This window comes from Geospiza fortis, unplaced genomic scaffold (genome assembly GCF_000277835.1).
Source record: "Geospiza fortis unplaced genomic scaffold, GeoFor_1.0 scaffold12, whole genome shotgun sequence".
Classification (NCBI taxonomy): Eukaryota; Metazoa; Chordata; class Aves; order Passeriformes; family Thraupidae; genus Geospiza; species Geospiza fortis.
In genome coordinates this window covers 2,842,138-2,856,748 of record NW_005054323.1, presented here as the reverse complement: position 1 = coordinate 2,856,748, position 14,611 = coordinate 2,842,138, and the positions used below count along the sequence as shown (strand labels likewise).

Below are 14,611 nucleotides of genomic sequence, written 5' to 3'. Positions count from 1 at the left end.
CATGCAGTCCAGAGCCAAAGACATTCAAGAAGAAAGGGCATGCAGTGCACAGTTCTCTTACTTAGATACTCTGTGCAAGGCACATGTATAATACATGTGCATATGGAACTTGCAGGTGAGAATTCTTTACAAACTCAGATTGCTGAGATTGCTTTCTGAGACTTGATGATAATTAAATCATTTGGATACCTTTACTAAGAGCATTTAATTCTATCATATATGAAACTGCGTGGAGTGAAGGATTCCTGTTCTAGAGTGCACTCTAGTGGCATTTCACACATTTTCAGTTACTACTCTGAGTTGTGCATAACTGCATTTCACAGTTGACTCAGAATCATAGATTATCTTGACTCAGAATCATAGATTATCCTGACCTGGAAAGGACCCACAAGGATCATTGAAGTCCAACTCCTGGCCCTGCACAGGACCATCCCTAGGACTCAACACCATATACTGCAGAGCATTGTCTAAACACTTTTTGAACTCTGTCAGGCTGGTGCTGTGACCACTTCCCTGGGGAGCTGTTCCAGTGCTCAGCCACTTTCTTGGAAAGGGACCTTTTCATAGTGTAAACCTCCCTGACACCCCTTCATGCTGTTCCCTTGAGTCCTGTCACTGGTTCCCAGAGAGAAGGTGTCAGTTTCAGCCCCTCTGCTTCCTCTTATGAGAAAGATGAAGACTACTGTGAGACCTCCTCTCAGTATTTTCCTAGTTGGTTTTTTTTCCCTTATGTCTGAAGCAGTGCAATTCAATGAGGCGAAGTGCTGGATTCCACACTTGGGTCACAACAACTCCAAGCAGTGCTACAGACTGGGGACGGACTTCCTGGACAGCTGTCCGGCAGATAAGGAACTGGGGGTGCTGGTTAACAGGCAGCTGAATGTGAGCCAGTGTGTGTGCCCAGGTGGCTAAGAATGCCAAGGACATCCTGGCCTGTACCAGCAATAGTGTGGCCAGCAGGACCAAGGCAGTGATTATCCCCCTGTCCCTTGACACTGGTGGGCCTCACCTTGAATGCTGTGCTCGGTTTTGGGCTCCTCACGGTGAGAAAGGCTGAGGTGCTGATCTTTTCTCCCAAGTAAAAAGTGCCAGGGTAAGAGTAAATGGCCTCAGATTGCTTCAGAGGAGGTTTAGATAGGATATTAGGAAAATTTTTTCACCAAAATGATTGTCAGTCATTGGAGCAGGCTGCCCAGTAGATGAGTCACCATCCCTGCAGCTATTTAAAAGGCTTCTATATGTGGCTTGCCAAACTATGTCCCTTGCAGTGGTAGGTTTATAGTTGGATTTGGTGATCTGAAGGGTCTTTTCTAACCAAAATGTTTCTATGATTCTATGAAATAGAAGGCAGTCCTGTCTGCTCTAATATTTTGTGTATCTCTTTTTCTTTTTTCCCCACCCAGCACTTGTGTTGTTTTTGTAAAGAGCTGTTGATCTTTATTGTTCTCTGAAGTTGTTGTATTGTAGTCCTTTGAGGGACTAGGTTTTGTCTTTTATGATTTTTCCTCTTGTGTGCCATTTCTAACCATCTTTTGGTCTGTGAAGTTGAATGTTTGAACCTCCTCACTGTGTTTTGTAGTGTATTCTCTCTAGTTAGATGCAAGTGCAAAAGCTGCTGCTTCTGTCTATTTTAGGCCTTGTTTCTCCCCATCCTTATAGTTTTAGTAATGTGTTTAATTTTATTGAATTGCACTTAAACGAAGTTGTAAATTGCACTTTCCCTAAATTGTAAAACTTGGATGCAGCATATATGCATGCAGTAGCATGACCAATAAATACAAGAAAAAATTTTATGGTATCTCCTGTTTCAGGCTGCACTGTCCCCTGTGCTTCCAGCACCACATTCATCTCAAGGCGTGTATCCTGTTTTGGATCTTCATTCATTTGCTGAGTCAGGTAGTATAATCTGTTTTAAAGTCTTGCTTAAGAAGTGGGTCAAGTCAAGAAGTTTTTGAGTTCTTTGAATTAATTTATTATTCTTACTGTAAGCAAGGATATGGCGCTTTGTTTCAAGTTCTTAAGGGCTGAGTAGTGTTATATTCTGTTTAGCTTATAATTGATGCTGTACGAACTACTTGTAGCAATATATTACATATAGCAATATATATGTATATATATATATAGCAATAAAATTCTGTATTCTTGTTTTTGTCATTCCCTTCCTGAGGGTATAGCAAGAAAATTTGGTTTGATATGGTGGGTTTATTTTTGTCAGCATATGTTATTGCAAATCTGTATTCAGGGCATTTGAAGTAATAGGAAATTTTTAGCTTTAGCATGTACTTAGTCCTCTGATGATGGTTTTAATTATTTTTAATGGTGAAAGATTTCTCTCCTATTTAAGGTGGATTTGTTTAAATTACAAGGCAGGGAAATGATAACCATTAGAAATTGTTTGTTTTTATAAACAAACATTTTGATTTGTACTGGATAAAGCAGAAGATTGGATGTGAGAGAACCAGTTGTGTTCAACACTTCCTTGCTGTTCAAAACAGCTTAGCTAGATCCTAATGTTTCATCTAGTAGTTACATTAGAAAAATAATCAAACATATCAGTGTTATTTCAGTGTCAGTTATGTTTCTGATGCCAAAACACTCAACTGGAGAAACATACTACTACTACTACTTTCTCAAATTAATGATTTCTGTGGTTAGCAAACACTAACAAAATTATTGGCAAATTTACTGTGTCTGTTTCATAGCTTTAAATTCAGCATGTATGCAGTATGTGTGAAAATACGTGTTTGTGCATCTTCATCTGTTTTTGTATGAGCTCCTTTAAAGTGTCCAAATGTAGAGTCATGTCTTTCAGTTCTTAAAAACTGGGCTGAAGTGAGAATGCATGCTGGCAACAAGTAATTTGAGAAAGTAATAGCTAGATTTAGATTTGAATCAAGTCTGATTTTTAATCTATACAATACATACAGTTATACAGTCCTTTTAAATGATTTATGTTAGTTCTCTGTCTTTGCTCTCCAAAATCTCAGAGCTGTTTTTAAGCTTTACAAAATACTTCATGTAATTTGTTGAATTTTTTTAGAAGGATATTTCTTCCACAGTTACCTTATACTTCAGTGTTTATGTTTTTAGATGAAGAAGACCATCACAATACAGTGTAATATATTTATCATGGTTATATTTCTGCACTAATGTAAAGTGGATTAAAAGCTTGATAGTTCTTAGGAGTCTCTCTGAAATGGGAGATCTACAGCAGCAAGAAATTCCAAGTAGTGTGGCTGATACTGAGGCCATGGCTCCTGTACTGTCAACAGCAGTCTGATCAGCAGATGAGTTAAGCTGTTAGGTCGCACCAAAGGCAAGACAAAGCATCGATTGTGCTGTCTTTTGCAAAGCCAAAAGTAAGAGAATGCTGACAAAGGAATTAACTGATGAGATCTGAAGTTTATGATGACATGATGGAGGCAGCTGTAGGTGTGGTGTAAAGTTGTGGAGGCAGGAATTGGGATGGTTTGGAAACAGATTTTATTGTTAGTTGTCAGCTAGATACTTGTATGTTTAAACTTTTATAGATGTAGATGTAAAAACTCTAGGTCATGATACTGTAAAATATTGGCTGTGTAAACTGCATATGTAATGATATTGTGAATTAATCCTTAGAATCAGAAGAAGAATTTTATGATGCACTAAGCAGTCCTGTGGAAGATATGCCATTTTTTGAAGTCTCATCTGACCCCCTCAAGCAGACTGTCAGTACAAGGCGAAAAAACCTACACAAACAAGAATCTCTGAAAAATATGACAGATTTCCAACTAAAGTTTGAAGTAGCTGAGGTAAAATTACTTTTTAAAATTTCCCTGAAGCACAGCGGGACTGTATTTTTTTTCCACATTTGTTGTATTTGTAATTCCATGTGCGCAGAGATACTCATTCCCCATTTTTCCCTGAAACTATTATGCAGAGTTTTTTCCATAAAAACTCTGGATATGAAATAATTGTGCTTCTGTATCCTTGCAATCACTGAAGTGCTTTGGTTTATCCATTTGATTTCCCAACTCACTTTGTCACTGAATTTTCTTTACCTATGTCTCAGAAATCACATTACATCTTTGTTTTAGCTAAATAGGTGCTTGTGGCATTTTTTTTCCAGATACTACTGTGGTCAATGGGAAAACTTCATTACTGTTTTATGTTGTAACAAGCACCTTATTTTTCTGTTCTAGTTTTTCCCCAGATGCTGTTGTCCAGACATGTAAATCTGTAACACCTTCATTTTGAAGAGTTTTCTGTATTCTTGCTGTTTCAGGCTTATGGGGGAAAAAAGGTTACTTTATCCAGATGCAAGAACCCCTGCTAACTGTATCAGTTCTAGTAAAAGAGGTGGCTTATTAACACTATCGTTGACTTTGTCATTAGATGATCATGACTATGGCGCTTTTATTCCCGAAACTCAGTGTATTTTACTTTACATTTATTTTAAAAATAAATCATACCAATTCAGTTATCTTTACAAATTTTGTTTTATGCTAAGGCTTACAGAATATCTTCAACACACCACAGCTAGCTTTTAGCATACTATATATTACACCTTTACTACTAATAAAACTGAAATGTACTGTCTACGTGATGACAAGACCTTATTTAGAACTACTAGTCTAAAACAAGGATGCTATGTTTTACCTTATTTTCTAATGACAACTAACTTACAATCTTTAAGAAAAAATTAATTTGGGAATCTATTAGAAATCACTTCTGTTGTCCTCAAAGTTTAAAATCGCATACTGGGTTTTGTTTTGATTTTCCTTATTTGTAGACAGCATTACATGGAAAGGAAGAATATATATATTTGTTTGATTGTCAAAATCAGATACAACAGCTCAGCTACATATTTATTTAACAACAGTATTGTCATGCATTGGTGAAAATGTAGTAAATCCTCTTGCCAGACATTCAGCTTAGGAATCTAACTCTTAGTAGGAGAATTCAGAGAAATTCCAGTGAAAGTAGTAAATGCTTTGTGCTGACTGAAAATCTAGTTTTGACTGTATTGAACATTGCTGAGTGCTGTACAGGGTTTTTTTTTAAAATAATAGTTTGTGTGACTGTTGCTTTGGTGTTACATACATGCATGTTTGAAGTTTTTGTTATAATAGCAGCAAGCAGTACTGCTTGTTGAATTGTTTATTTCTATTCAAGGCATTTGCTGTATAGAGTTTAATTATCCATATACAAATAGACATTAATGAATAAAATGTAAGTACATATATTATATCCTGTATAAAAAAAGAAGCATTTCTTATGCTTCTTATAGTCCCTTAAGGGTTTTGGGTGTGTGTTTTGGTTTTTTTTTTTAGGTCTTAATTAAATTATGCCGTCTTACTGGTGATACTGAGATGCCTGTGCTCCAGCTTGATATTTTGGGCTTAGGCACTGAACTTAAAGTGAGAACATTTGACATGACTGGGAGTGCTTTCCTTCGTGAAGTTGGTCTTCTGTGTCCAGAGTATATTGGTAAGTATTTATGATCTGGTCAAGGAATTTTTCACAAATAACACTGTTAATTTGTCTTCAAAAGCTCTGTAGGGCTTTTGTCAAATACAGAAGATTTGCTTCCTAACTTAAATGCAGGGCTGAGGGCAAGTAAATCAGGAGCTCATCCACTTATTTGTACTTTGGTAAATATGTTCTGGTGGTGATAATTGTAGAGATTGTAGATTGTGGACGTTTAATTATTTTACATCTGCAAAAGAGGATTTTTGATTAAGCAGCAATGACAGCTATTAGCCTAGCTGGCAGTATATAGATGAAGAAGGTTTTAATTTTTTTTCTTTTAAGTAATTTTCTGTGTTTTTTTTATTCTTGTTTTTTTTTTAGATGATAATGACACGCCAGTTTACATAATTACTACATTGGATAATGTAGAAGATGATCTTCTCACTCTGGAATATACAAAGGTTAGGAAAGAGTAGGCTTTGCTTTTCAATTGTAAGCCTGTCATGAACATCACACTAATATGCACCAGATGTTGAAGGTTTTTTCCTTACTTTTTGACGTTTTTAACATCTTGAGTATCATGTGCAAGGTCTGTCTGCTCCTTCAGCAGAAAAATTTTACATTTTAAGTTGTAGTGGATTTGAAAATAAGTTTTTTTAATGGAATTTACAAACTTCTGATTTATTTGTTTTATGTGCATTTTTGGTGAAATAGACTGATATTAAGGGACCAGAACTGAAAACTGTCTGTCAGAATGTTCTACAGAAAATAAAGGTATGATAATTTTTTTTTTAACATAATTTTCTCAATTTGGGAGGAGAGGCATACTGGGTAAACAAAAATTTTTCTTTTAGGTGAACTTTTCTTCTCTAGATGTTCATTTGCATACTGAAGCTCTGCTGAATGCTATGAACTATCTGAGTAATCTTCTGCCTAAACAAGAAACTAAAGTTGTGGAAGAACCAGTCCATGAAAAAACAGAAGAGAAGAAGGATGTTCTTAAAAAATTAAGTAAATTTCTTTATTATTTTTTCCTCCTTTCATTCCTCTTTTTTCACTTAAGTAAGAAATAAAACAAATGTACTTTCTATTTTTGTAAGCCTGTCAATGATGTTTGATATGAGAAATTTTGCTTCAAATTATATGTATTTATATGGTTGTATGCTTAGCCATGTGCAGTTTTCTGACATATACATCAAGGCATACATTTGCTATGTATTGGAGGCACTAAGTCAATGTAAATATAAAAGCCATAAATTGTTGTCAGGTTTTTATTGTTTTTTCCTTGGTATAAATTAAGGTATTTGATGGCCTTATGGCTGTTACCTTATACCTGAGGAGAATCAACCTCTTACTTACTGTGCAGTTTAAAGGGAAACTAAAACAGTACATGTCCTCATTGAAGAATGGTAACTTTTGTTATTTTTTATTTCCCATAGCATCAAAAAAATCGAAGTGTGAAGATATTATTGACCTCATTATCTGTGCAGATTTATCATGTTTGCGTATTTTTATCAGAGAGAAAAACCGTAGAATAGCTGAAATTCACATTGAAGGTAGGAACAAAACTTTAATCACGAAAGCACAAAACTTTGTAAGCAATATAGTGTATGGATTTTGTATGTCTTGTTTTTGAGGTCTGGATAGCCAAGTGATCATGAAGAAAGCAGCAACTGATGTGACTGCAAAATTGAAGAACATCAGTATTGTGGATTCTGATGAGAAAGCATTGTATAAAAAGGTAGGCATATGCATGTATTGTTGATTTTCTTTTTGAATGGATGCTAAATTAAACTTACTTTTTAGACTTTACTCTCTACTGTGACTTTTTTCAGTCATGTTTTATGTACTTGCTGGGAGTAGTATTCTCTATCTGACAGAATAATTTTGCACTCACAACCAGTGATTATTAGATTGACATTAATTTGTGTAACTGTGATATTTAGCGGCTCATAGCCTCTTACTGTGTTGACTTCTGTGAAGAGAATTATTCAAGCTGAGATGTCAACTTAATACTTTCAGCTATTTAAATGGATTTTAAAAATTTTATATTTTTTTCATATATTGTTGAGATACTTGGAGTAAAAATGTCATAGTGCTGTGAGGTACTACGTCTTGTTTTGAAGTTAAGTTTCTCCAATATGTAAGTTTTTACAGTTAAGATATATTTTTTTTCTTCTTAAGGCTCTTTACATCACAGAAAAAGAAGTCTTCAACTTCAGAATGGTATCATATGTGAATGCTACAGATGGCATTGCATATACAAATATGGATGTTGTTGACAATCGTATTTACCTAACTGTTGGGTGTATTCAAGTAGTTTTTGTCAACAAGTTTGTTTCATCTGTTTTGGTAAGTTAAATTTTCCAGATGCTGTTTCTTATCATCCAGGTCAAGTTGTCAGTGCAAGAAAGTGATAAGATATTCCATATGGGGTGGTATCCATTTGTATAAGAGCTTTTATATACTATTGTAAAAAAGTTTACTGGGATTGATGATTGGGCTTGATGGCTTATTTTTCTTCTACATATGTTTGTTACTGTAGAGCAGATGAGTAAGCAAAAATGTTTACTATTGTTAATAATAATGTTTGTCTTAGAACGTTTGTAACAGCTGTTAAATATACATACCATTCATTATTTAGAACACTGAAATATAAGTAAGAAACTATGAAAATTAATGCCCTTTCCATAAATGCTGCTCATAAATCAATCTTCTGCTGCTCATATGATAGATAAAATGTAGTTCCTACAAGTCATGTTACAAGGTCATTGCTCTTACCATCTAATTTTCCAAATATTTAGTATAGAAATTTATTTTTATATATGCATAATTCATCATACTTGAGGGAAGATTATCCTATTAAATAATTTGGACAAAATGTATAGCAAAAATAACATTTTAGGATGGTTTGCTGTTTAAATAATTATGATTTATAGTGTTTTTGAAGTACTGTAATTTTTAATAATTAATTCCTGATGTCTGTATTCCTTTCCTAGGCTTTTATAAATAACTTTCAAGCTGCCAAGGAAGCTTTTACTGAGGCAACTGTTCGAACAGCAGAGAAAGCAGCTACAGGTGTAAAAGGGTTAGCAGAGCGTAGTTCCCGTTTAGCACTGGATATCAATATCAAGGCACCTGTTGTGATAATTCCACAGTCAGCAATGTCTGCAAATGTCCTGGTGGCTGATCTTGGTCTAATCACTGTGAAGAACCAATTCTTTATTGCTAAGACAAAAACACGATGTGCTCTTCCACCTGTTATTGACTCTATGACGGTGAAATTGAGTGAACTGAAGTTGTACAGGTAATGTAATGTCAATATTTTTAGAATTCATTTTATCCTTTTGGGATTCTTCAGGTAGAGAGCTTCAAAGACTAGTTAAATAAGTAGTTGATGGTTGGTGACTGACAGGCTATTATCTTGGAATATAACAACAAATGAATATTTTTTAAAGCAATGAAAATGTATGGTTTAGGAAAAGGAGCAATCTGCACATCTTTAAGTAGAAGCAAGTTTGTTCAGGATAAATTGTGTAGTACTGTAGAGTTATGCATTATTCATTAATTTGGGACAGGCTATACCTATTTGTATTAGACTGTTTTGATGGGATTTTCAAGCTATGCATAGCAGCAAAGGTCCTCAGTTAGACAGCCATTAAGAACTGTTTAAAAATGGTCCTTGGTGCAGGGTGTTCATGGAGGGGAGGGATTGGAAAGGACTTTTCAAACACAGTTGGAGAGTATGGAAGAAAGAAGGAATTGCTCTCCATTGGAGAGCAGGTAAGAGGTCCTGACTTCCCAGAGTTTGTGTGTTGCATGCCTGGTGTGTGCTTTGATACCTCCTCCCTGCAAAGGAAGGAGGTCTGCTTAGTAGAGTAAGGCTTCAACTAGAGCTATTTGGAGTAGTATAAAGGCAGTTTGATAGTATTATTTAAAAGGATGAGGAAAAGACAGAAATGTGTTTTATAGAATATGAAATATGTGAAAGCTGGGAGCATTTTGCTTCTTTTCACAGATCTTACTATGAGCAAGATTCTTTGCAAACTGAAGTACAGTTGCTGCAGCCAGTCAATTTGGAAGTAGCTGTTGAACGAAATTTAGCTGCTGCATGGTATAATGAAGTTCCCGATATTGAAATATCTGGCCGACTCAAGCCTATGAATGTAAGCACTTGTTTCTGAAAGCAACTGTTAAAATATTTCTGGAAAACAGATTCATTTTTCTCTATAAAAGTCCAAGCTCAGTAGTTAAAGTATTGTTTGATTTCAAGACGTAGGGATAGAACTGCTTTTGTTGTTTCATAGGTGAATTGGAAGTGAATAGATTTTGGTTCTGATTTAAGGTCTGTGTTTCATCTGTGATATTCCAGGCAGACTTTGTACTTTGAATTACTGTTGATAGTTAAAAATGCTTATTCTTTTATCTATCAGTGTCTTCCAATGAAGTATTGGAAAAATTGGGGTTTATTGGTCTATTCAATAACAGTGCTGAATTTGTACCTATGACAAACCTGAAGAGTTCTTAATGACCTGCTGTGCCACATAGGCCCTCACAGATCTATGGGGCCAAATGGGATTCATCCTAGTGTGATTTAATTTAGCATTAAAAAGAAAGTAAATTGAAATTTAAAACAGAACATAATTTAAATTTAACATTAAAAATAGAAAGGTTGTGAAGTGTGTGAGGAAAAGCAATTTGTCAGATTTTGAAATAGAATTCATAAGTATTACTGTAAAGTATGTATTACTGTAAGGTGCCTTGTGACTAAATGCAGGTAAAACTTTTGGTCAACTGTAAGTCAATCTGTATGTATACATGTTCTGACATTCCAGTTTCTAAATTGTAACTTGATAGGGAAAGTTTGTAGATGAAAACAAATAATGTGTGACTGATTTCTGATTTCTAGAAATTACTGTAAGGAGTTGTGTGATTTGAGAAAAATGTTTAGTGTCCTAAACAGAGACTCAGATGTGATAAATTTGATTTATCTGTTTACTTGTAAGCCCAGATTTTAGTTACCAAAAATGATGTGAACAGAGTTGTTCTGATGTCCATTTCAATCTTTTTTTAAAGCTCATTCTCAGTCAGGAAGATATTACCACAATACTGAGGACATTAAATGAAAATGCAGGTGAAAGCTCTGATGCATCAACAGCTTTGCCAGAATCAAAAGCCTCAGCTAGTCATTCTAGTGAAATGCATGGTACTTCTCAGCACTCTGCAGGTAATATTTTCTAAAATTACATCATCTGGTATTTTTACGTATTAGTGTCAATATATGGCTTCTGTTGGAATTGCATTTAAAAATTGATGCCAGATTCATCTGTGTATACCAATACTGTAGAATCACAAAATAATTAAGGCTGCAAAAGACCTCCACGACCATCAAATGCAACCTTTGACCAAACACCACCGTGTCAACTCAACCATAGCACTAAGTGCCACGTCCAGGTCTTCTTGAATACTTCCAGGGATGGTTACTCCACCACCTTCCTGAGCAGAAATTCTTCCTGATGTCCAGTCTGAACCTCCCCTGTCTCATCTTGAGGTTGTATCATCTTACCCTGTCACTCACTAGGTGTCTGTGAAAAGAGACCAGCTGCCCATCTTGCTACAACCTCTTTTCAAGTAGTTGTGGAGACCAATAGGGCTCCTCCTCTGAGCTTCTTTTTCTCTAGCCTGAGCACCTCCATCTCCTTCAGCCACTCCTCATATAACTTGTGTTGCAGGCTGTTCAGCAGTTCCATTGTCCTTCCCTGGACATGTTTCAGGCCCTCAATGTCTCTGGGCCCCTCAATGTTTGTGGGGGGCCCAGAACTGGAAACAGGATTGCAAGTGTGGCCTCACTTTCAGTACAGGCTGAGTACAGGTGGGCAATTGCTGTCCTGGTCCTGCTGCCCACACTGTTCCTGATACAGGCCAAGATGACATTGGCGATCTGGGCACAGCTGGCTCATGTTCAGACACTACTGACTAGCACTCTCAGGTCCTTTTCCCCTGAGCAGCTTTCCAGACACTGTCCTCAGCCTGTAGCACTGCCTGGAGTTGTTGTGATCCAAGAACAGGACTTGGCACTTGTTGTGCCTCATACCATTGGCCTCAGCCCATTATCCAGCCTGTCCAGACCCCTCTGCAGAGCCTTCCAACCCTCCAGCATATCAAAACTCCTGCCCAACTTGGTGTCATCTGTGAACTGACTAAAAGCCACTTGATCCCCTTATCCAAATCCCTAATATTAAGTTGTTAAACAGAACAGGTCCCAATATTGAGCTCTGGAGAACACCACTGGTGACTGTCTGTCAGCTGGATGTAATTCCATTCACTACCACTCTCTAGGTCCAGCCATCCAGCCAGTTTTTAACCCAGCAAAGAGTTTACCTGTCCAAGCTCTGGCCTGCCAGCTTTTCCAGGAGTATGCTGTGGGAGAAAGTATTGAAGACTTCACTAATGCACAGGTAGCTAAGATCTACAGCCTTTCTCTCTTAAACCAGATGAGTCATCTGGTTGAAAAGGGAGAACAGGTTGGTCAAGTAGGACCTGTCTTTCCTGAACCCATTCTGAAACCATTCTGGACCTGGACCTGATCCCTTAGTTGTTCAGTTTGTGCCATGTGATCAAGATGATTTGCTCCATAACCTTCCCCAGCACCAAGGCCAGGCTAACAGGCTTGTAGTTCCCTGGATCTTTCTTTTGTAGATGGGCATCATCTTGGCCAATCTCCACTCATCTGGGACCTCTCCAGTTAACCAGGACTGATGATAAATGATGGAGAGTGCCTTGTTGCGCCCGTCTGCCAACTCCGTCATCACCCTAGGTTGAATCCTGTCTGGTCCTATGGAATTGTGAACACCTGAGTGGCACAGCGGTCACTAATTACTTCCTCATGGATTGCAGTAGGTTTCTTCTACTGTCTGACCCTGTCTACCAGCCCAGGAGGCCAGTTGCCCAGAGAATAACGATTTTCACTCTTAGACTGAAGTGAAGAAGGCATGAAGTACCTCAGCCTTTTCCTCATCCTTGGTGGCAGGGTACTCCTCCACATCCAGTGAAGGGTGGAGATTATTCCTTTGCCTGCTCTTTGTTGTTAACATATTTATAAAAACATTTATATATAAATTTAAATGTATACATTTATATATATTTATTTGTATTTGTTTTTCTTCACAGCAATGGTTAGATTGAGATCTAGCTGAGTTTTAACCTTGCTAATTTTCTCTCTGGGTGACTTAACAGCATCCTTGTACTTTTCTTCCAGTTGCCTGCTTCTTCTTCCAAAAGTCATAAACTCTAATTTTTCCCCCCGAGTTCCTCCCTATTCAGCCAGGCCAGCACATAGAGACAGTCTAGTCCTGTGCCTATAAGATTTCATTCTTAAACTACATCTAGACGTCGTGGACCCCTTTTGTTTTAAGGGCTTATTGCCAAGGGACTGTCTGAACCAGCGTCCTGAAATTTGCCCTCCAGAAGTCCTAATTTTGTTGACACCCCTGAGTGTTGAAAACTCTTGTGTCATGGTTTCTGTGCTCAACATGGCTCCAACCACAGCATCTCTTACCAGCCCTTCTCTGTTTGTAAGCAACAGATCCAGCAGGGTAGCTCCTGTGGACCCTAGGCTCACTTCCCAGCTTCCTCTCTCGTGTTGAATTCCAGCAGACATCTGACAGGTTAAAATCACCCACAAGAACAAGGGCTGACAATCATGAAACATCAGCATCACATCATAGAATAGTTCATCGACCTCCTCATCCTGGTTGGGTGGTCTATAACAGACTCCCACCAGGTTATCTCCCTTTTCAGCCTTTCCCTGATTGTCACCCATAGGCACTCAACCTTCTCATCGCTGGCTTTGAGCTCTGTACACTCAAAACACTTCCTACTGTACAGAGCCACCCCAAACCTCTCCTTCCTTGCGTGTCCCTTCTGAAGAGCTTGTAGCCATCCAGTGCAGCACTCTGCTCATCCCACCACATTTCTATCTTTGCTTTCCTGCTGCACGGTGGCCTCCAGCTCCTTCTGTTTGTTACCCATATCATGTGCATTGGTGTAGTTGCATTTCAGCTGGGCTACTGATTTTACTCCTAACCCTGGCATTCTACTTCCAGGCTCATCTTAAGTGAGCCTGGTCTTTTTCCCACCCCCTGCAAACCTAGTTTAAAGTCCTCTTAACTCATGCCAACTCATGGGGAAGAATTGTTTTGCCCCTTTGAGAAAAATGAACCTCATCTGTCCCCAGCAGTCCTGGTATTACATCAATTGCCTCATGGTCAAGAAAGAAAATTCCATTGATGTCACCAGCCTTCAAGCATTGTGTTCATCAGGTGCTCTCCTGTTCGTTTCAGCATTCTTCCCTGCTACTGATGCGATCAAGGAAAACACCACCTTACGCTGCTGTGCCTTCAACCAGTTATCCTGAAGTCCTTTGTGATTACTGTAGGACCTTTTTCCTCAACCTCCTAATTGCCAACCTGTACAGAAGTGGGTAATAATCAGGGGGCTGAATCAGTGTAGAGAATCTCACAGAATCACAGAATGGGTCATGTTAGAAGAGACCACAGCAGGTCATCTGGTGCAACCCCCTTGCTCTTGTAGGGTCATCCCAGTGCACATGGCGCTGGATTGTGTCCAGGCAGTTCTTAAATATCTCCAGTGAGGGAGACTCTACAACCTCTCTGGGCAATCTGTGCCAGTGTGTGGTAATCTGCACAGTAAAGAAGTTCTATTTGGAACTTCCTGTCCATAACTTTCTGCCCTGTCCATCTCACCATCCACTGATCCAGGCAACACTTGCAAGTTTGCCAGTGAGGATGTTGTGAGAGGCATTATTTAAGCCTTGTTGGAGTCAAGGTAGACAATAACCACTGCTCTTACCTCATCCATCTGGGTAGATACTTTGTTATAGAAGACATCATGTTGGTCAAGCATGATTCCCCTTAGGTAAATCCATGCTGACTACTCCTGAACACCTTTTTGTCTTTCATGGGCATAGAAGAGATGGCCTCCAGAATGAAGCACTCCATCACCTTTGCAGGGATTGAAGTGAGTCTGTCTGGCTGGTAGTTCCTTGGGTTCTCCTCCATTGCCCTGTTTGAAGACTGGGATGACATTTGACTCCTTCCAGTCCTCAGGCATCATTCCTAATCACCACAGCCTTTCAAAG

General features: G+C 38.0%; 1 protein-coding gene across 1 annotated transcript in view; it reads left to right on the top strand.

Annotated features, from left to right (window-relative positions):
• Positions 1 to 14,611, top strand: part of VPS13A (vacuolar protein sorting 13 homolog A) — a 99,690-nt gene that overhangs the window by 30,984 nt on the left and 54,095 nt on the right. Inside the window, exons 24-35 of the mRNA XM_031056872.1 lie at positions 1,812 to 1,896; positions 3,619 to 3,791; positions 5,313 to 5,469; positions 5,833 to 5,912; positions 6,166 to 6,225; positions 6,306 to 6,462; positions 6,891 to 7,007; positions 7,089 to 7,192; positions 7,636 to 7,803; positions 8,451 to 8,758; positions 9,470 to 9,617; positions 10,528 to 10,678. Coding sequence (XP_030912732.1) covers positions 1,812 to 1,896; positions 3,619 to 3,791; positions 5,313 to 5,469; positions 5,833 to 5,912; positions 6,166 to 6,225; positions 6,306 to 6,462; positions 6,891 to 7,007; positions 7,089 to 7,192; positions 7,636 to 7,803; positions 8,451 to 8,758; positions 9,470 to 9,617; positions 10,528 to 10,678 — 1,708 coding nt within the window. The remainder of the gene's footprint in view (positions 1 to 1,811; positions 1,897 to 3,618; positions 3,792 to 5,312; positions 5,470 to 5,832; positions 5,913 to 6,165; positions 6,226 to 6,305; positions 6,463 to 6,890; positions 7,008 to 7,088; positions 7,193 to 7,635; positions 7,804 to 8,450; positions 8,759 to 9,469; positions 9,618 to 10,527; positions 10,679 to 14,611) is intronic.